The sequence below is a fragment of the Diadema antillarum genome, unplaced genomic scaffold (assembly GCF_040938485.1).
Source record: "Diadema antillarum isolate AM-2024a unplaced genomic scaffold, OU_Dant_1.0 scf00000162, whole genome shotgun sequence".
Classification (NCBI taxonomy): Eukaryota; Metazoa; Echinodermata; class Echinoidea; order Diadematoida; family Diadematidae; genus Diadema; species Diadema antillarum.
This window is the reverse complement of record NW_027271051.1, coordinates 532,348-553,413: the sequence shown is the minus strand read 5'-3', so window position 1 is coordinate 553,413 and position 21,066 is coordinate 532,348. Positions and strand designations below refer to the sequence as shown.

General features: G+C 37.4%; 1 protein-coding gene across 1 annotated transcript in view; it reads right to left on the bottom strand.

Moving 5' to 3' along the window:
* The window catches only part of LOC139722277 (tripartite motif-containing protein 2-like), an 89,740-nt gene that overhangs the window by 41,368 nt on the left and 27,306 nt on the right, over positions 1-21,066 (bottom strand). Inside the window, exon 2 of the mRNA XM_071633585.1 lies at positions 11,606-11,716. Coding sequence (XP_071489686.1) covers positions 11,606-11,620 — 15 coding nt within the window. The 5' untranslated portion in view covers positions 11,621-11,716. The remainder of the gene's footprint in view (positions 1-11,605; positions 11,717-21,066) is intronic.

Below are 21,066 nucleotides of genomic sequence, written 5' to 3'. Positions count from 1 at the left end.
AAATGGCCAAATGCGGGACCAAAATCGGCCGCGCATTTGGCCAAGCTCTGGAAAATGGGGTGCTGTTCGTTATTCCGAAGGTTCGCTATTCCGAAGGTTCGTTATTCCGAAGGGTCGTTAATCCGAAACACGCAAATTCCCTATACCTACAGGTTCGTTAATCCAAAAATGAAAAAGGTTTCGTTAATCCGAAAATTTGTGGCATTATTCCGAAGGTTCGTTTTTCCGAAGATTGGTCAATCTGAAAATGAAATTCGGAACAACGAACCTTCCGAATAATGAATCTTAGGAATAAAGAGCCTTCGGAATATCGAACCTTCGGAATAACGAGCTGTAACCGGAAAATGTTGGCATTGCCAGCTCCAAATGCTGATGGCACCATATTATACATTTCTGGCAACTGGAGGGAGAGATGACTTAAATCAAAATAAGTAGCTTGTCCATCTTGTCACAAAACAGACAGATCTCAACTCAATAGTTTATTTTTGCATTTATCCAAATAAATATGATATCTTCCAGGACAACACTAATGCTATCTTGATGTCATGTTTTTCTGAAACCTCCTGTGTACTTTGGTCAATTCATTCCCATTACATCATTGTATATCAATGCATATTTTTAAGGAATTTCAATTAAAAAGGCAATTAGCTATTCAAAATTATGAAAACTATTCATAAATCTGGTTAGTTGTGCCAAGCATTACCTTGATGCTCAAATTTCTAGGTTGATGAAATACTAACCAAGTCTTGCTTCAAGACTAGTTCATGGCTACTGGATTCATGTAATATGAAGCTTGTGGGAATGGAAGATGGCATTTCACTTGACACATGACCCCTGGTGACCTCCGTGAGCCATCTCCACTCCTGAATGATGAGAAGATAACATTTACCAAGCTGGGAAATGAAAGACAAGGATGCAAGTTTTGGAAGACAGAGAGGGCATCTCCCACTGCTACGACCAACATTCGCGATCAAACAATTCTATTAAAGGAACTCTTTGCCATGAAGCATTATCCAAGGAACTCAGTGTGATGAAACATTAAAGAAGTCATTTGCAACGAAAAAAAAAATATGAAGAAACTCCCTTCAAGATAACACAATTTTACAGTCTTCTACGAATAATGCTGCATGAATGAAACGCATTCCTTTGAAATGCTTCATGTATTACACGGTGACTTCCTAATCACACATTTAAGATTTAGATAATTATGCATATTTTCAATGATGTGGACATGTTACCAAGGCATGGAAGGGTAAAAGTCTTTATAGAACTGGATACGTACTACACTATTGCTTGAAGTTTCAAGCTTTGATGTTGTTGATCTAAAGCAATAAATCAAGTGCACTGCACAATATTGGAATACAATGCCATGACTGCTTCATCTATTCACCCTTGAGTAACTGCATTCATGTGATTCCCATTTGCTTCCAGTGGTTGAGAACTGGCAAAATATTTACCCGAAAGTTTGTGTAAACTAATAATACAGCATTCTCTCTTCTCCTCCTACAAATTTTCTTTTGACACATTTCCCTGCAATGCAACATTACATTCTTTATCCTGCTATATTATGATGCACCAGGCACAGTTGGGATATGTTTTAAAGGACAAGTTCACCTTCATGGACATGTAGGGTGAGTGAATGCAGCAATGTTAGTAGAACACATCAGTGAGAGTTTGAGCATAATCGGACAATCCGTTAAAAAGTTATGAATTTTTGAAGTTTCTGCTCAGTCACGGCTGGATGAAAAGACTACTATAGCTTGTGATGTCACATGAGTACAACGATGTAAAGAAAGAAGAAAGAAAATTCAACATATTTCAATTTTTCTCGCATAACAAAAGAACACTCGACTTCTCTCTTTCAGAAGGCAGGGGGAATGATATTACCCTAAACATACATCAGTAGCAAGTCAAAGAAATGTGCATTTTATTCACAAAAGTAAAGTTTTGTGAAATTCTCTTTTTATTTTCCTTGTATAGTTGTACGCATGTGACATCTACACTGTAGTAGTCTTCTCTTCCAGCAGTGACTGCGCAGATACTTAAAATATTTGTAACTTTTGAACGAATTGCCCAATTTCCTCAAACTTTCACTGATGTGTTCTACTAATATTGCTGCATTCTCTAAATACTTATGTATATGAAGGTGGACTTGTCCTTTAACAAAATGTCGGCCATTTTGACTCGCACTAGAGCATTCCCAGTGAAGTTCAAAATATGATTCCCTCTAGCCAGCAGACAGAAATCTGATTAAATCCAGCCAAGCCCATAAAGAAAGCTGCCCAGGAGGAAGCTTATGAACAAGCGTGAACTTTCTGGACTCGCAAACTAACAAGCCAACATGCTACCCCCTTCATGCTAATTGCAAGAGTGAGAATGAGACAAGACGCCTGGGAGAAGGGATCGCATCCAGACAGACGGAAGATGGAGGATTGTAGATTGAAGGAGCGGGAATAAAAAAACAACAACAGAAGATCAAACATATGAAAATTTGTGGTATGTAAATACACTCGTCTATTGCTTCTAGGTGATGTTCTACTTAAAACCACAGCCCTTCCTCACAGGAGGAGTGATATCAGACATTATAAAGTAAATATTGGACCCATAGGGTATACTGCCACTGAATTATGATAATGTCCCAGATTGGGATTACCAGGTTCCTACACCCAATGGCAAGCATGCCAATCTTGCAAACAGCATGATAGTACTCTGAGGGCTGAAATGGCATATTCTGGTGGAAAAACAGTATTTTTTACCTTTCCTGCAACAGACATGTGCAGTAATACAAACTGGGAAGGATAGTATTTAAGGTGAAACCTGCAGTATTTTTGCTCCCCTCCCCCCTCCCCCCTCCCCCTCCCCCCCCCCCAAAAAAAAAAAACAGTACAAAATGTATCACTTGGCATCTCTGTATTGGATTAACGGGACATGGACATCAAAAGGCTTGGGGTTACATTTTGTCTGAAAGACCAGACCAAAACTCTGATGATCTGTGGTCTGGTGAACACAAAAGAGAAAGAGAAGAAAATGAAAATAAAATGACAAATGGACTCTCTCAACTGTGAATTAACATTTGGCTCTTTAGCAAATAGCTTTTGAGGTTTAGAATTGTTGATGTCAAGAACTTAATCTTAAAGGAGACTTTTATTAAGTTCGACTAAAGTTGTTAAAAAAAATCATTAAAATCAATAGCCACAATAAAGAGAAAATGACACAAGGAGGCTGAGAAAGAATTGTAATGTAAAGCCATTTGGGTCAAATGTAAACATGATGTGTCTTGTTTGGAAACCTTTAACTTTAACCCGTTGAGGACGAGTCCCGAGTATACTCGGGCAAGGGTCTATGGGAAATGCATGTTGTAGCAAAAAAAACCATCCTCAATGGGTTAACAAAATTTGACATGTTCCAAGTTGGAGAAAAGAATCAATATTGATTGCCTGACTACAAAGAAAATACAAAAACCTGGTATAAAGTCATGAAGAACCTTTGTACTAGGACTTCAACTTTCACATTCAAATGTAAATGAAGAGTCGAGTCAAAATAATGCCACAGTCACGAGGCCTATACATCTAATTCCTGGTTACAATTCACTATTCAGAAGATCTGTTATTCTGATGGTTCATTATACCAGCTCATCATTCCAAAAGTTCATTATTCCACAGGTAGATTATTCCTCAGGTTAATAATTCCAAAAATAAAGTGAGGTTAAATACTCCACAATTTCATTATTCTGAAGGGTTTTTAAATCCAAAAATGAAATAAGGTTCATTATTCTGAAGGTTTGTTAGCCTGACTATGAAATAAGGTTTGTTACGGCAAAGGTTTATGTATCCGAAAATAAAATAAGGTTCACAATTCCTAATGTCCATTAGCATGCATCTTTTTATTTGTTTATTCTTGTCTTGCATATTGGATTGGGTATGACTCTTAATCCAGTTGACTTTATTTGTATTCTCTTCTCTCTTTTATTTTGTCTCCTTATATCATATTGCAAAATTTGTTCCAGTCATCTTGTGCCCTGTTCCAGTCATCTAGTGCCCTGTCCGGGCACTAGCATTGGTATTCTATATTTTTTCCCAACCGGTGTATCTCAAAATAATTATATGTATATTGTTATAGAATAGTATATAATTTACTCATTATTTGTCTAGCGATCCACGTCCGACAAGCTATGCTTTTTAGTGGATCACTATTTTCCATAATCGAATTTATTTTCCGCTCGCCCACGAAGTATTTATACAGTGTTTTCCTAAATATTGTACATGTTATATGTTGTTCTATAATTTGTCTCGTATATATATTACATGAATCTTATGCAAACGTTTGAACAATATTTCATCACATGTATACTTTGTACTATGTTTTTTGATTTTCGATGATTGGAAATAAACTATGATTGAATTGAATTGAATTGAATCTTAAAGGGATGCATAGTTTTGGTTCAGATAGGGATGAGAGTTTTCATCTTTTGTGTGTGTGTTTGTGAGATGATGAGAAACCTCATATGAAAAAAAAATGCAATTCATAGAGGAATTCACAGTTTATTTGGTTGTGAAAATTGGTCTTGAAATGGCTGAGATATCCAAAAAAGCAATCCTAATAAAATGCGACAGGCCGTGACTTTCATTAGAATCTCTTTGTTTTACGTTATTTTTGGATATCTCAGTCATTTCAAAACAGATTTTCATCAAATGAAATTCCAATTTCCCTCAAAATTGTATGCTCTGTAACATTTCAAAGAGTGCTTTCTAAATATCTCGCAAAATGTTCAAAGCTACATGTAAATCCTCACCTCAACAAATACTATATAGTCCCTTTAAAGGAGAAATTACCTAAAATAAGTGTTACACTCTGTAAATGTTTTAGAATACGGAAAATCAGAACTTCATGTGGTAACAAAGAAGTATAATGATATCAAGAAATGTGACAGAAATGTCACAACTCTTTGTGTTTACTATATTCACTTTAGTTCTGTGGTATGTGAGATGAAATAAAAAATAAGATAAAAACCAACATGATGTATGATAATGTGTCATACCACCAAACACTGAAATTACAAATTAATGAAACTTCTAAAACACATTAATGCAGGAAAAAGCAAGGAGGAATTAACAGATAAGTAATGCTCACAGAGAAATATGCAAGTACTCGTAGTGCACCACACAAAATGGTTTAAAAGAAATGCATCTTAATTGTAGTCTGTGCTCCCTTTACATATATCCCAGCAATATTCCGATTCTTAGCGAAATCCCAGGTACCGACGGCTGCAGGGGGTCAAGTCTAGGTCAGACTAGTCCCTTGTCATTGCCTGGCAGCTATTCTCCCTGTTCTCACTAATGTGACATTTGAAGAGACGGTTTAGGCTACCTTCTTGCCTTAAAGGGACACGTATGCCGTCGGAAGGAGGACAATGGCGTGGAAAAAGGGTTCTTCAGCATGAAATTTGTACCCCTTGGCAGTTTCTTCCTTACTGCCAGATTAATTTCGATGATTAAAAATGAAAAAGTGCTCCCCTGTGATTGCTTTTCATCCCCGGGGTGAATGGTGCAGTCGAAGAGAGCTTTTCAATTTTGTTCACAGACCAGCAAAGAATAGGAATTTAGACATGGAAATACAGACCGTGGAAGTGAAAAGGAAACCATTTGGAGTGTCAGTATTCAACAAATCGTTCACCGATACAGGAAACGATACCTTGTCAACAAAGAGAAGAAAACCTCTTCACGAAACTGATCAGAGAAAATATAATTTTGGCCATGCATAATGAAATACCTTAATACACCTACTTAGTTTTGAAGGTAACAGATATATACATTTTATGAAAACAGTTAATGGTTTTCATACAAATAGTGTCCACATTTTTTTCTTCATTTTTTGAATGACTACCAATATTACAATCATTATCAGAACTACTTCTGCCATGACCATAATATGCTATATTTATTCTCATTTTTAGTACTATCAATCATTAAAATGATATTGAGATCATTCAAGATGTGCATGGCACTTTTCTATGAAGCAAATCAGTATGTTAAGTTTGGTATACATTGAGTTTAAAGTCACATAGAGCATTTCAAAAGGGTTTACGATGTACTTCTTGCGAAGAATGAAGAGATCAAGATCCACAATGTCTACCCCACAAACTGCCAATTTATGATAAAACGAGCCAAATTATATTAGAGATCCCCCAAAGTTTGGGTAGCAAGAGAGATCTAGTACTCTTTTATGACGGGAAGAGAACCCTGACTCGCAGCGGGATGCCATGAAGGGAGCGAATGAATACTGTTATCACAGAGGGTGTTTTCCCTACCCAGTGATGTGCACAGTGTGATTCCTGCTGTTCAAAGATTCATCTCACTGGTGAATACATGTCTCAATTACATGCATCTCTGGATCTATATATCTAACCCACCTTGTCCCGGGGGATTCTGCCTCAGAGATTATCTTCTCAATTTTTATCAACAAATTGACACCTCTGAATTTCACTACATTTCTTATACTTGGGGAAAGATTAGATGGAATTGCTTAATTCATTAAATCTATACAATATCTGAGAGAAATTAACTTATAGTTGCCAATTTCAGAAGAAAAAGTAACTGTAATATCATAAAGTGTATGGTCAGTTTATTACGAAGTTAAAAGGCTGATAATTATGAGGAGCCCTTTTGAAATTAAATGCAACAGAAAATAAGAATGATATGATAATAAACAGCAAAGAGCTTTAAATGATAGCAAATGTTTTACTCCTCCCAATGAAATAAAATGACGCCTTAGAAAAACAATTAGAAACAGATACAGCAGAAAAAAATCACAGAAGTGTATGTGGGTCTAGATGGGGATTAACATGTCAACCCGGGGTCCAAAGATGACTGTAGAGTATGTAAACTTTGTTTGGGGGGGGGGGGGGGGGGTTATAACAGGTAACAGGTGGAACTAATTACCTGCAAGTTATATACCTTTTATGCTCTTTGAGACGATACCAAATTGATACAATCATCTAGTGTATTCACACAAATGTATGCCCTCCAGTGGACTCCCTTATCAAAGGGAACAAAACAACGATAGATATTTTTTTATCCCTTTTTACCAGACAGGGTTGAAGTCCATCTCTGTTAGGGCATTTCAGATGATAAGAATAAGCTTGCTACTGAGGCACAAATGTATAAGTCACGCCATATATTATTATTTAATGTGGGAAAGGTAAACGACTTCTTTTTGATCACACCATGCTCCAAAATGTGACCTCATAGTGACCTCAGTTTATATCACGTTCTGGACTAAAGCACATAAAGCTGTAATCTAAATTGAATGGCATGTGGTAATTCAAATACATATTCTCAAGGGAAGCTCACAATCTGGACTAATAAAAGCATCTAGATATGATTAGATAAATGAAAGTTACAACACTGGCATTGTGTACTGTTAAATATATTACAATATAGGTTTTTAATATGAAATGGCAAACAAAATGCAAAGTACTGGTGCACATCATGTACATAAGATTCAGAGGTTGAAAACTGTACTGACTGGGGTAATGACCACATGTAAAATTTGTTGTGTCTAACAATATGACAGCATATACAGTTTGTAGGATGTGAGGGAGAGTGGCATTGCAATGATTAAAGATCACTGATTATCCAATCAAATTAAATTCAAATCAAATGCCTTCAATGACACAACTGACGTCTCAAATATGTTGAAATACTCTATCTACTTTAAATGATATGAAACAAATGGAGAAGAATCCCTAATCGCGGTTTGTCACGTATGCTTAATCAGGAGATGGGATTAATATAACATGATACAATGCATGACTATCTTGCCAACACCTCGTGAAGGATAGTTGACATAAACAATGTAAGTCTCTAAATGACCTCTGATTAAGGCTTCCATCATGGCTTGGGACAAGATAAGAATTGAGAGATCCGTTCTGGTGTGAGTTTGACAGGATTAATTGCTGATACAAGTTAATTACACTCGCAGAGCTGCTTTGTAAATTTGGGTTTCCTTGTTAAGGATAAGGAAGGTCAGCTGATACACCAGACGCTTCATTATCTCTTCAAATTGGAAGGGAAATGGACAGTCAGCACAGATAAACACTGCTTGACACACAATGGAAGTTAACTCATTGGCTATTGGAAGCTACTGTGTGATTTAAAGCAGGGCTCGACACTAACGGTGGCCCGGTGGCCCAGGGCCACCAAAAATGAAAGTCGGGCCACCATATTTCAAAAAAGGGCAAATTTGGTGGCCCGCCTCGGGCCACCAGAATTTTTTGAAAAGTATGTCAATAAATTTGTAACTTTTTGCACCGGAAATTAGTAGTTAAATTTGTTTAAAGGATGGATGAAAAGGACTGAATGAGTGCATGAGAGTGAGTGTTGCAAGTTTGTTGAAGTTTATTTATGAGTAGATATGTCCAACTTCTAATTCTTACTATCATAAAACTTAAATATTTGACTCATTTTAAAAAAAAGGACTTTTAACGTTTTTTATTGGGTTTTTTTCGGGAAACCAAATTTTTCTCTCGGGCCACCAAAAATTTGAAATTTAGGATTTTGGTGGCCCCATCGGGCCACCAAACAAAAAAGTTAGTGTCGAGCCATGTTTAAAGTATTCATTTTCTAAATCTGATGGGGAGAGGGTTAACAGAATTTTTATATCTATTCATTAAAAAACACCTCTTGCTACATGTGTACATTTTAATGTACACATTTTCAATTGGACACACAGATATCAATAGTGATGACCTTCTTTATCTTTTGATATATGTCTGACACATGTGCCTTTAATTAAATTGAGTTAATAACGGTCGGCTTTAAGGAAATCCAACACTGAGGTCTGCTCCGAGTCATTGGTCAAAGGTGCTTTAAAGTACTCAGTGGAATGCTGTTGGGATTCTGATCTTTGTGGTGCAGCAATTAGGTTGTGGACCATCTAATATTTTGGCCATAAGGTTATGACTACAATAAAAATCATAAATTTACATCCAGCGTCAGTTAGGTATTTGTAGCCAAATATTTGCACCCATTACTACACTTTTAAGAGGTCAAATGTGAATATTTGATGACTATCAATGTTCAAGACAGTAAAACTATACACAATGGCACTTCAAAGTTTACTTTAATTCAGCTGATACTAGAATTGGTGATAACACTTGCAACGAGTGATAAAAACGCATATCTTAATCTCAAATGTTTAATAAATGATGAACACTGGCTACCAGTGCATTTGGTAGGCTCCTGATACGAGGCATCATAAAATGTACCTCAGTGGCCACAGATTTGCATGGACCGCAGTTTTGCAGTAACAAGCGCAGGTTGGATCTCGGTAAATCGTTAACCCAGGTGAAGTCAGTTCAAGGCAAGGGCGTCCATCATGACTGTCTCCTTAGAATGGATGCACTTCCTTTTGGGAGCCACTGCCATCAGTCATCCTGGCATTAACCACTTCCCCCTCAGAGCAGATGCCTGACCCACAAATCAAGCTTTCTGCCTCTCAACAGGTGGAATACTAGTAGGCCTACATGTATGAAATACGCACATCTATGCACATATGCATATGAATAGTTTGCATTATGAGTGCCTTAGAAAGACTGCAAACTTCTGCTCACAAGATGTCCAGCTACCCATCGATGGTATAGAGTTGTCCCCTTATGAAAAATCAAGTAATTTTTGCACAGGGCATGGATTCCAGATTTATATCTGCCTGGGCTTGCATGAGTACTTTACTGGCAACTTTTGATAAAATATCCTCTCCAATTCAAGCTGTCAATGTGGTTTGACCAATTCTCTTTTTTTTTTTTTTTTTGGTTGCCACAGGATGCTAGGATGCATGCTCCCATGTACAATCAATCTTTTGTTTTTCAGGAATGAACTGTTCATTTCTTTATTCTTCCTCATTTCAGTGCGATATCGGATGTTGCTATCTCAAGAGCCATGAAAATGCAACCAAGCCTCAAGAGTACAAAGAACTTTAATGCAGCCCAAAGCTCTCTAGTGAAGTGTAAATACCGAAGCATTCCTTCCAGCTAGCTCCTGGTTGACAGTGAATGAAAAGGGCAGCATTTTTGAGCTGCCTGGATGCTATCAATTATGTGGGGAGTTCTGCAATGCGATACCCCTGCCCCAATTTTTAGTAGCACTGACAGCAGACACCCGAACATGTACGCTGCTCAGAAGAACCGCACGATGGAGTTTCCTTTTTACACGTATGGCATACTCCTTCCAAGAAACAAAAAAGTAGAAATTGCTTTCCCCACACAAACAATAAATACCCCTATGTCGATTGAGCTATATTTTACCTCATGATATCTCCAGCTTAGCCTGCTTAGGTACTTCAGGTTCTCCATAATCAGAATCCTGAGATTAAAACACAATGTGGTATACTGATTCCTTTAAATTTACAGGTGAATATAAAGTCAATGACATCTGTCTCACAATTTATTTATCACTTCATACCCTACTAATCTATCTGTGTGAGAAAGATGTTGTCGATGATAAAGGTCACTTTTAATTCTTGACAGAATAGGATGTCCGTGAAATGACACTGATGACATCAAATTTGGAGAAAACATGCCAAAAATTTGAAAGAAAAATTATACACACTTATCAACTATTATAGGAATCATAACATATTTTACAAAATGGACACATACCGATTTTAAGCAGTTAAAGATGAGTCCCAAGTATACTCGGGCAGGTGTCTATTGGAAATGCGTGTTGTAGCAAAATCAGCCCGTCCTCAACGGGTCAACTCCAAGAAACACCCATGTTAAACGTCAGCAATAAATGGATGATCCCACCAACTGACATGATTTTGTATTTGACTGCCATAAACCAATTGCAATATTGTGTTCAGATGAAAAAAAAAATCTTCCTTCAGAGTAGGAATGTGACCTTACTTTTCATCACCCAGTTCATACCTAACTTAGGTATGAACTGGGTGATGAAAATTATTTTTTTTTTTGTATATAAAACAAACATTTACCAACCCTTTGGCGCACCCCACACTACTAGAAGTCATGGAGCCAATTACTGGTTAACTAGATAATACCTTGTGTAGGGCTAGCCACTGAGAGTGTGTCTACCAGCATCTTTGCAGGCATATTATATGAACTTAAAGGGCAATATCAGGTACTGCCATAAATTATGTCACACTATCCAAATAAATTATCTACCAGCAGCAAGAACTCTCTCATGATCTGATAATTACACTGTGTAAATCTCTTGCATATTCCAGTCTTAGCCAAGCCTAAAGGAGCTACAAATTTATCTTCCACCTGGTTTGAACCGGATAACCTTTATAATGCCTATTTGACATATTCCCACGTACAAATTAAATGAGCATATTCATAGGAAAATGCACAGAAATCATACTGAAGTATATAGCGGTAAGTGAAGCTGTGGCAAAATACGAGAAGAGATTTCATTTCAGGAATGGAAAGTATCACATATATGCAGAGTGTGTATTGCATGAGAAGATATGGTTTCATGTAAGTACAATCTGTCATAATAATTATGAGGAACACCATGTTCATCATTGACAAACAAACATACAAGCAAATAAATTCACAAACAAATACACAAACATTTCTCTCTGTACCAACCTTTGTTGACTGCATCTGAATGCCTGTTTCAGTCCGATATCACACCGCTACAGGCCACTTGCTTCCCGGTGATGGATCTTGATGATTCAGTGTCATATTTAGTGCTTGATCCTGTACAGGAAACAGAAAAATCACAGAGGATAAAATGCCATTAGGCAAGTAGAATCAAGCAGACATAGCAGGCTTTCTAGCACATTAATATCTGTTCTGTAATTTTAGGAATATTACTCAAATCTTTAAAGTAGGTTCTCTCCTAATCTTCCAAGTAGGAAATACCAGTGATCACACAAGCTATCCATGCCACTTCATTGTACAGACCTGGAAAAAAGGTCTGCTGTTCCGCCTGTGATGTATCTATTACTCTTTCTGACAAAATCTGTATCCAACATGATCACTTTAGAACTTCGAAAGCAAAAATTTTCTCATGCAGAAAAGGCGCTGCGATGAAGCTCACAAATCATGAATAGAATAATTAACATACCTCTATAGTTTGATATACAAAAATTGACAGAAAATTTCTAAAGAAATAACTTGAACAATTAGGAAAATTTACTAAACTGTCAAATCATAAAAGGTAATTGATAGTGCTGCTTATCTGTGTGTGTGTGACGTGTGTGTAGTATTGTTACAACAGACTAAAGAGACTGTTTTTCATTCATTTGTTTGTCTAACATTTGCCTCCCCCCCATACAAATACATACACAGGGCCGCCGACTCTTATGCGATATTAGCGTAAATCATGCCATTCATTAAACTCTAACAGTCTCACTCTGATAAACAAATTATCATGCTAAACCCGAATAATATAAGGTAACAAAAAAAAAAATCAAATGTCTCGTTTTCTCATTTTTATGAAAAGTTCTGTTCTGCATGACGTACGACCTATTGTGTTATGTTCATGTTATTTGTTGTGATTGTTACCTTGCATGTATGTGTTTACAGGGCCCCCTGGAAAACAGTACTTGATTTACTGACGGGGCCACCCTGTATAAATAAAACGAAATAATAATAATAATAATAATAATAATAACTAGAAATATCACTTAAGGTGATTAATACCCCCGCCCCGTGACGACAGTCTTACCCAAGGAATGATCTTTCCTTGATCTTCTGCCATTTAAATGCCGTTACCATGGCAACGCAGCTTCCGACACATCCGAAAAATATGTCTTGCACATCTTCCCACCAAGACTATTGTGTGTGCCACATTTCATAAGCTTTTGTCAAAAACTGAGGAAGTAGTTCAATCCACAAGATCTTTCCTTGATCTTCCGCCATTAATATGCCGTTACCATGGCAACGCAGCTTCTGACACGTCCAAAAAATATGTCTTGCACATCTTCCCACCAAGACCAGTGTGTGTGCCACATTTCATGAGCTTCAGTCGAATACAGAGGAAGTAGTTCAATCTGCAAGATCTTTCCTTGATCTTCGGCCATTTATATGCCGTTACCATGGCAACGCAGCTTCCGACACATCCGAAAAATATGTCTTCCACATCTTCCCACCAAGACTATTGTGTGTGCCACATTTCATAAGCATTGGTCAAAAAACTGAGGAAGTAGTTAAATCCGCAAGATCTTTCCTTGATCTTCTGCCATTAATATGCCGTTACCATGGCAACGTACTTTCGGGTACTGTCAAAAAATGCGTCTTGCACATCTACAACCAAAGGCACACATCTGTACCAAGTTTCATGGAAATTGGGCAAAAACTGAGGAAGTAGTTTGCAACACAAAATTTTCCATCATTTTGGCTCATAATATGTGAGCTGTTACCATGGCAACATACTTTTTGTCACTGTCAAGAAATGTGTCATGCTGACCTATATCCTAAGACAAACATTCAATATGAATTCCATGAGAATTGGAAGAACACTGATGAAGCAGTTTTGCCATGAAGCATTTTGCCCTATATTTTACCAATAACATGCCGTTACCATGGCAACGCACTTTTTGCCACTGCGGAAATATGTGTCTTGCACATTAACATATTCAGATGAACATCTGTACCTAATTTCATAAAAATTGATCAAAAACTGTGGGAGGAGTTCGTGACGCAAGATTTGTACCCATTTTTGCCCATAATATGCCGTTACCATGGCAACGTACTTTTGGGTACTGTCAAAAAATACGTCTTGCACATCTACAACCCAAGGCACACATCTGTGCCAAGTTTTATGGGAATTGGTTGAAAACTGAGGAAGTAGTTCGCGACGCAAGATTTGCAACGGACCGACCGCCCGACCGCCCGACCGACCGCCCGACCGCCCGCCCGACCGCCCGACCGACCGCCCGACCGACCGTCCGCTGATTCCTATATACCCCCTTCAAACTTTGTTTGGCAGGGGTATAATAATAATAATAATAATAATAATAATAATAATAATAATAATAATAATAATAATAATAATAATAATAATAATAATAATAATAATAAAATCCCTGATATGTCAAAGATTCAATATGCCCAAGCTTAAAGTCTCATTTTCCCGCAGGTGCATCTGCTCTACGTACGATACTGATGTGTCGAAATCCTGATTAAAGTACAGGTATGTACCAGATTGCACTATCTAAAATATATAACTGCCAAAGCTCTTTGACTTGGCAGGGGAAAACCCCTTTCCACACCATCAGCCCCTCCCTCCTCCCCCCCCCCCCCCCTCTCTCCATTACAGCATCTCATGCCAAACTCTCACTCAAGGTTGGCAGCCCTGCCTTACATGTGTATCCATCTTGTATCTTCATAGACACAAGTGTAAAACAAAAGGGAAACTTCCACCACAAAATGCAAGCGAATCTGACAACTATGGTAAAACCAGAAATTTTCACAGCATGAACAAATTTTGAGTGTACAACATGTACTGGATTGTGTAGACAAAAAAACTTTTTGCATTTCACTTTTGAGAATCTTGGCTTTAGCAAAAGTTTCATGCACTTAAAAAAAAAAAAAAAAATCTGGTTCTATTGTACACTGCAGCTCTCAAAGAAGTACAGACTTCATGAACTTCCAATAGATCAGTGATGTACAATGTGTAGGTCCATGCTGGGATGTCCCCCGGCTCACATTTCCTTGTCTTGGTGGAGATTTCCTTTCATTTCCTGCCTTTGATAGCCTGACAGTGAGAATCTAACCACCAGTGTGACATGGACGACACAACTTCATTACTTGTACGAAAGCTGCATGGTCAAACTCATCCACTACTGCAGAGTTTATCAACAAGTACAATCAGGAAAGCAGAGAGGGAGGAAAATCAGAGTCATAAACCTAATGACAAGACTATTCTTTCGAGGGGAGTTTAACAGACAGCTGGGTGGTTTTGTTTTTTGTTTTTTGTTTTTATACATATATGGTGCAGAGTATACTTAGGGGGATAAGACTTGTTAGAGGCAGCCTTTACATTTCAGCACCTGAACCAAAAATGGTCACCCTTATGGTCTTGTACAGGTAAATAATTCTCAGTAGAGGCACATATTTAAAAACATTGTGTTTAAAAATTTACTTTGTAAATCTACATCAAATCTTGAATAATTCAGAGGAAAGTGTGTTGAGTCTCTGTATGAGGTGAATTTTGTACTGGAACAGACATTCATATTCCTCATACATATTCCTCATAGAACTGTGTAAGGGGCATCTGTGGAGGGTCATCCAGTCCATGACTGTATCTATTGTACTTTCAGCTCAGCTGGCATGACCATACATCACATGAATGGTACATCTATCACAAATGGGGCAAGAGCATATTATCAGGGCTTAGCACTTCGTGGATGTGAAATTGGTTGTAAGTTTATCTGAAAAAGTGTGTTTATAGTCACAGGTACATGTATAAAACTGATATCAAAGTTATAATCATTTGATTAATTCTGAGTCAAGAAAGGATTCTCATGATATCCAATTCAAATCAAGTGACTGGCTAGAATTCTGTCATTATCATCCACTCAAGTCACCTCAATGGCTCAGGTTTTACAGTAGGCACCATCTGATACCCACTGCTAACCCCAAATGTAATCTTAAGGAAATCTCACAGGTTTAAAAGTGAGGAATATCACCCCTCTTTCTTTCTCTGCATCCGAATAATATATTCTGTAATGTCAACAATGTCTTTCCCTGTTTTTCCCCTGTCGACAGCCTGCGACCCAGAGAGCAAAACGGGCATTGCATTCCATGCACGAGCCCGTGATCTCTCCCGAAACTCAATCCCGACCAAGGCTGCCAGGGTTTGACAACACTCCCACTCATCTCTCACAAGTTTCTCTTTTCAGGAAGCAGGGGAAAAATCCGGTCAGACCGTGTCTGCTTTCGGTTACTCTAACAACATGACATTATTTTCCCTGCTTGGCTACGACAACACAGAGGCAGGCTGGCATGGTGGGGATGCTGAAAGGTGGTGAACATTCGTTCATATACCACCAATACATCACAAGTGTCTCTGGAATAAAAGGGATAATCTGAGAGAATTTCAACCGGATACAGTGTCTTAAGATATTGCACTGTGACAGCCCTGTACATGATGGCCAACACAGTTTGTGAGTGGTGTAACTCTGCACATCTTTGGATGAAACACTCATGCAGGTACATCAAACTTTCTGAGCTTCAATGGTCATATAATGCCATGAATCACATGGGTTTGTCAAATTCAGCTGATATCTCGTACACACACCAAACCCCCCCCCCCCCCCAAAAAAAAAACAACAACAACAACCAAACAAACAAAAAAATTAAAAACGTGCATAACACAATATGCTTCTTTGCTCTCTCTAGCTTAATATGATATGGCTGACCAAAAAGTCCATTCTCAGAGTAAAATTTCACAATATCAAGAATTTCAATGTTTGACCTTTTTATACACAATCAATTGTTTTGTTGGTACTACTACCCTAATGTCATGCATTGTTGGGTCAACAGCGAGCTGCAAGCTACAAGAGCAATTATATATGACCAGGTAGCTGCATATTTTACTTGTGGCCACAGGGTGTAGAAGTGGACAGCACTTGATAATCACTAAGATTTTTTTTTCTTAATGTGGTGAGCAATCATGCTTCAGATCATGACAGCTGGCAATCTTTATGTGGAGGTATTATAATTGCACTCTAGTGATGTTTTGGTAGAGTTCTGGCACAGTTCTTTTCTTTCACTAGGCCTACAGCCAGGTAGTGCCTATACATTCATTCTTTTTCATTGATTTATTTTTCCATTTCCAACAGAAACATATAAATATTTTACAGAAATTGAATACATAGATTTCATCATAATACACAGTAAAGGATAAGTTTGAAAAATAATGGAAGTATTCGCTCTGCAATAATTTAATTGAATTGTTGTGCCTTTTCAGAGCTGTCTGTGTCAATGGCTCTTGACATAATTTGATGGTGAAATGATAAACAAAACATACATGTAGGAGAGGAGAGCTCAGTGCCATTCCACAATACTGACAAACCACATTCTTCACTTTAATCCCAGCCATTGGTTAACCTGGTGCTTAGCATCTAATCCACTTAATCAGAGCAACATTACCACTGCCTCGCTAGCTTTGCTTATCACTCAGTCATAGTTCTTCACGAATGTAACACTGATTTTCCACTCATGAAAGCAATTTTTGATATGACAATCTTATATTGAAGTAATCTTCAACATGACAAGACTGCTACTTTAAAGCTGGTAGACCTAATAAAACATGTTTTTTACAGAAGAAGTAGGCATAGCATATCAAATCTATGGAATATTACTCTAACCTTGGAGGCGACCAGTTAATATAATGGCATGTCATTTGCAATTTCAAGAAATATAAACATTTGATCTGTTTTTCTCCAAATGGCTGCACACAAAGAAGGCAGATGACGGTAAAGTTTGTTTCATTCCTTCAGTTGTGTTTTGGTTTAGCCTGAAGCATGCTCATAACAACCTATCATTTTTTGACTGAAGGTCAATGAAAAATTATACCTCCACACAAACAGAGAAAATATACTCATCGACAGCATAATCCTATTTCAATGTCAAATCATGCATGATGTAGTTTTATGGTTTGCATAAGACAGATATTATCAAACTACTACAAGTCAACATATTCTCTTAGCAGAATCCCTCTGCAGCCTTCGGAATATAACCTGTCTCCATCTACATTTGTAAACATAATAAAGGTCCAGACTGTAAAATACAGAGAAAACTCAAAATAAGACCTTGTTTAAATGATAAATGAGGTACCAATTTAATATTTCTATCAAAAAATTATTACATAGTAACTACATGTACTGTACCTTCTGTCTGGATTTTTAAGAACATTCTAATATTACAAACATTATTGCTTTCATTCCGATTTTACTATGGTGTTTTGAATTGACGAGTTGTGTTTTAATGCTTAATCTCCTGCATACCTGACTGCAACAAAACCCCATTGCTAATAAAAAAAATAAGAATGTTGTTGATTTGGTCATATACAGCTTTCTATTAATTTCTGGAGTAGAATTTATGGAAAGCAAAGTTGGATGAAGTTAACTTAGGAGCCTATCAAATGTTAAAATGCTCAGTGATTCAAATAAAATAGTCCAAAGAGAAATACTTTGCAAAATGGTATCATTCTTCCAGAAATAAAACACATCATTGCATGTTCATATTATGAAAATATGACTTAAGATCATTTCATCTTCTCAATAGCCTATAAAATACATCAAGGATTCATATTACCTTTTTGCTGGTCGCTCAGCCCTGTTATGCAGCACACTTTGAACAGGTACAACACATGTACTGCAGACATATTAAATGTACGGGCAGTGCTTTGCTGTTTTGATGCTGTAGTATTTCACTGTTTTGGTATTCATGGTCATACCCTGCACTTTTCGTTCAGGCCAACTGGCCAGCATTCACCGTCTAGGTGTGCGTGGATATCAAAAGAAACATAGCCGTTCCTTCATCCTCCATCCATACACAAGTGGAATCACTGCATTCATGCCCCTCTTGTCCTCTCTTACTCTCCACTTCTCTGGTCATTTTGTGTTTTTTGGTCAAAGCATTCTGGGTCATTATTTGCTATGATCACATATGACCAAGGCTGTCCATATAACATCAATCATCATCCGTCAAATCGTGGTGAACCAAATACGTTTTGACCCACAGTCAGGGAGAAACCTAGCAGCTAATAAGGAAAAGATCTCTAAAGAGAAAGTCTATTCATGTCGTTCCTGGGGAAAACTGTACCTGAAATATTTCTATTCTGCTTCAAAAATGTCTATGCAGAAAGAATCACATTGATTTTTTTATCATCAACTATATTTTCAATGATTTGTTTCAATTCAAAACATACATATCTCATACGTTGCAGTAATTCAAAATCTGTAGTCATTCAATGGACATGATATTATTTCATTCTTTTTGATCCAATCAAGAGCTTGAATTTGATTTCATTTAATTTGATTTAATTGAATCAAATTTACTTAATCTAAGAGACAGAAAATCAGGGAAGATCTGTGCACTCATGGGTGTATGCAAGGGGGGGGGGGGGGGGGGGTCAGGAGGGTCGTACCACCCCCCCCCCCCAAATTTTCAAAAGGTCCACTTTTTGTAAAAGACAATTTTGTTTTTTTAGGGCTTTTTACCCTATATACAACAGGAAAAAAAGTGACCAGGTGGTGTTCCAGCAAATTGTCAAAAACCTCGTAAATTTCGTAACTTAGTTTTAATATGCCATACCTTATTTCTAAGCCGCACTGCCATAGTGCCGAAAAAGTCACTTTTGTATGCACCAAATGGCCCCATTTTAAGATATAAAATTCAAAAACTCCCTACCGTGGGAGGGGGGACACCCCCCTCCCACACCCTCCCCCCGCTCGGTCGCTCCGCTCCCTCGCAAAGGTAAAGGTCCAAAAAAAAATTTTTCAACCCCCACAGAAAAAATCCTGGATACACCCCTGGCACTAAATCATAAGAGACTTGCAATGCAAAGACCTCATCATTTAATCTACATGTAATTTGCACATATGACTGTTTGTGGCTGATATCAATGTTTTAAGACAACATGGGAAACTTTAACATCACAAAACTTCATTCTTATCTTATCCTAATGAAACTATGTCTGTCATTGAGTTTATCTAACCTTACTTTATTTCTTAAAAACAACTCTATCATGGAGTCTTCAGAATTCCCAAAGCTCATGTGAAAAGCTATTAAAACACTTTAGGCCCTACTGATGGGAGCAATGGCCCACCATCCACAGCAGCAAGCCAGCCCAAATTTATTTCTATCAATATTTTCTCTTCCATATCACTCCCCAAGATGAAAACACTGCACCTACTGCAGGCTTGGGAGACAAAAGCTTCAAGAAGGTATGTTAGGACTAGCTGTCTGGGAGATAGAGAGGTGAATAAATACATTCCACTACAAATTCCTTGTGGAAGGTCTTATCTGAATTGCAGAGAATGTTCGGACTTTCTATACTTTCTTAACTTCAAAGTAATGATCAGTCAGATATAATTCACGATTTGAGACTGGGGCATTGTTGAGGAAGGAAATTTCAAGATTCTGTGTCACTATAATTATGGCAAGTTGTGAGGCGATTGCATCATTGACTCACTTATTTGCATATTTGCATACGCAAACTGTTCAAGAACTGTTTCCTGAAATTAGATAAAATTTATAATTTCATAACTTCCCCATTTTTCATCAAATTTTTAATCAAATTTTCACTGCTGTGCTTATATCAAAAAATTTAACTCTTTCCTTTCAAAATAACTTTTAATTGGTCTAGAATCTCCCTTTAAAAACATTCCTTACAGATATATGTAAATTGTAAAGTGAGTTGTTATCTCTCAGCACTGAGCATGAGAGAAAGTGGTGATAGAAAAAAATGACAGCAAAGAGTATACATAGATGAGTAAATGAGTAGGCTATAGGCCTAAGGCTGCGTTCACATAGAAGTATACTATTCAGGTATTTGGGGCTCGTTTTCGAGGGCACACGAATAGCTTGAATGGAACGATAGGATTTCCTAACACCGGTTCACATAAGAGGGCACTATTAGAAAGTACAGAATAGCATAGAATAGTATAGCATAGTGGGAATCGAGCTTGTTCGATTTTCTTGCAGCGTATACCGTCTCTCGTTTATGAAATAATGACACTTTTGGTCTGGATTTGCCCTTTAGCAAAAGTAAGTATGTAGACTGACATTCTGATGCAGTTTAGAAATTGTTAATAAGATTTGCTGAGATGTAGGAGGAAGAAATCCTCACTGAATGGGATGGTGAGTTGAAGGTGTGAATGATGGTGTACTGGGTGCCTGAATAGCAAATAGCGAATAGCGTATAGGCCTACTTCTATGTGAACGCAACCTAAAAGAACTAGGATACATTAAAAAAATGATAATGTTAATCTAGATATGTAACTATCTAAACAATGTATATATATATATATATATATATATATATATATATATACTGATTACCAAGAGGAAAATCCATTGAGTGCTTGTCC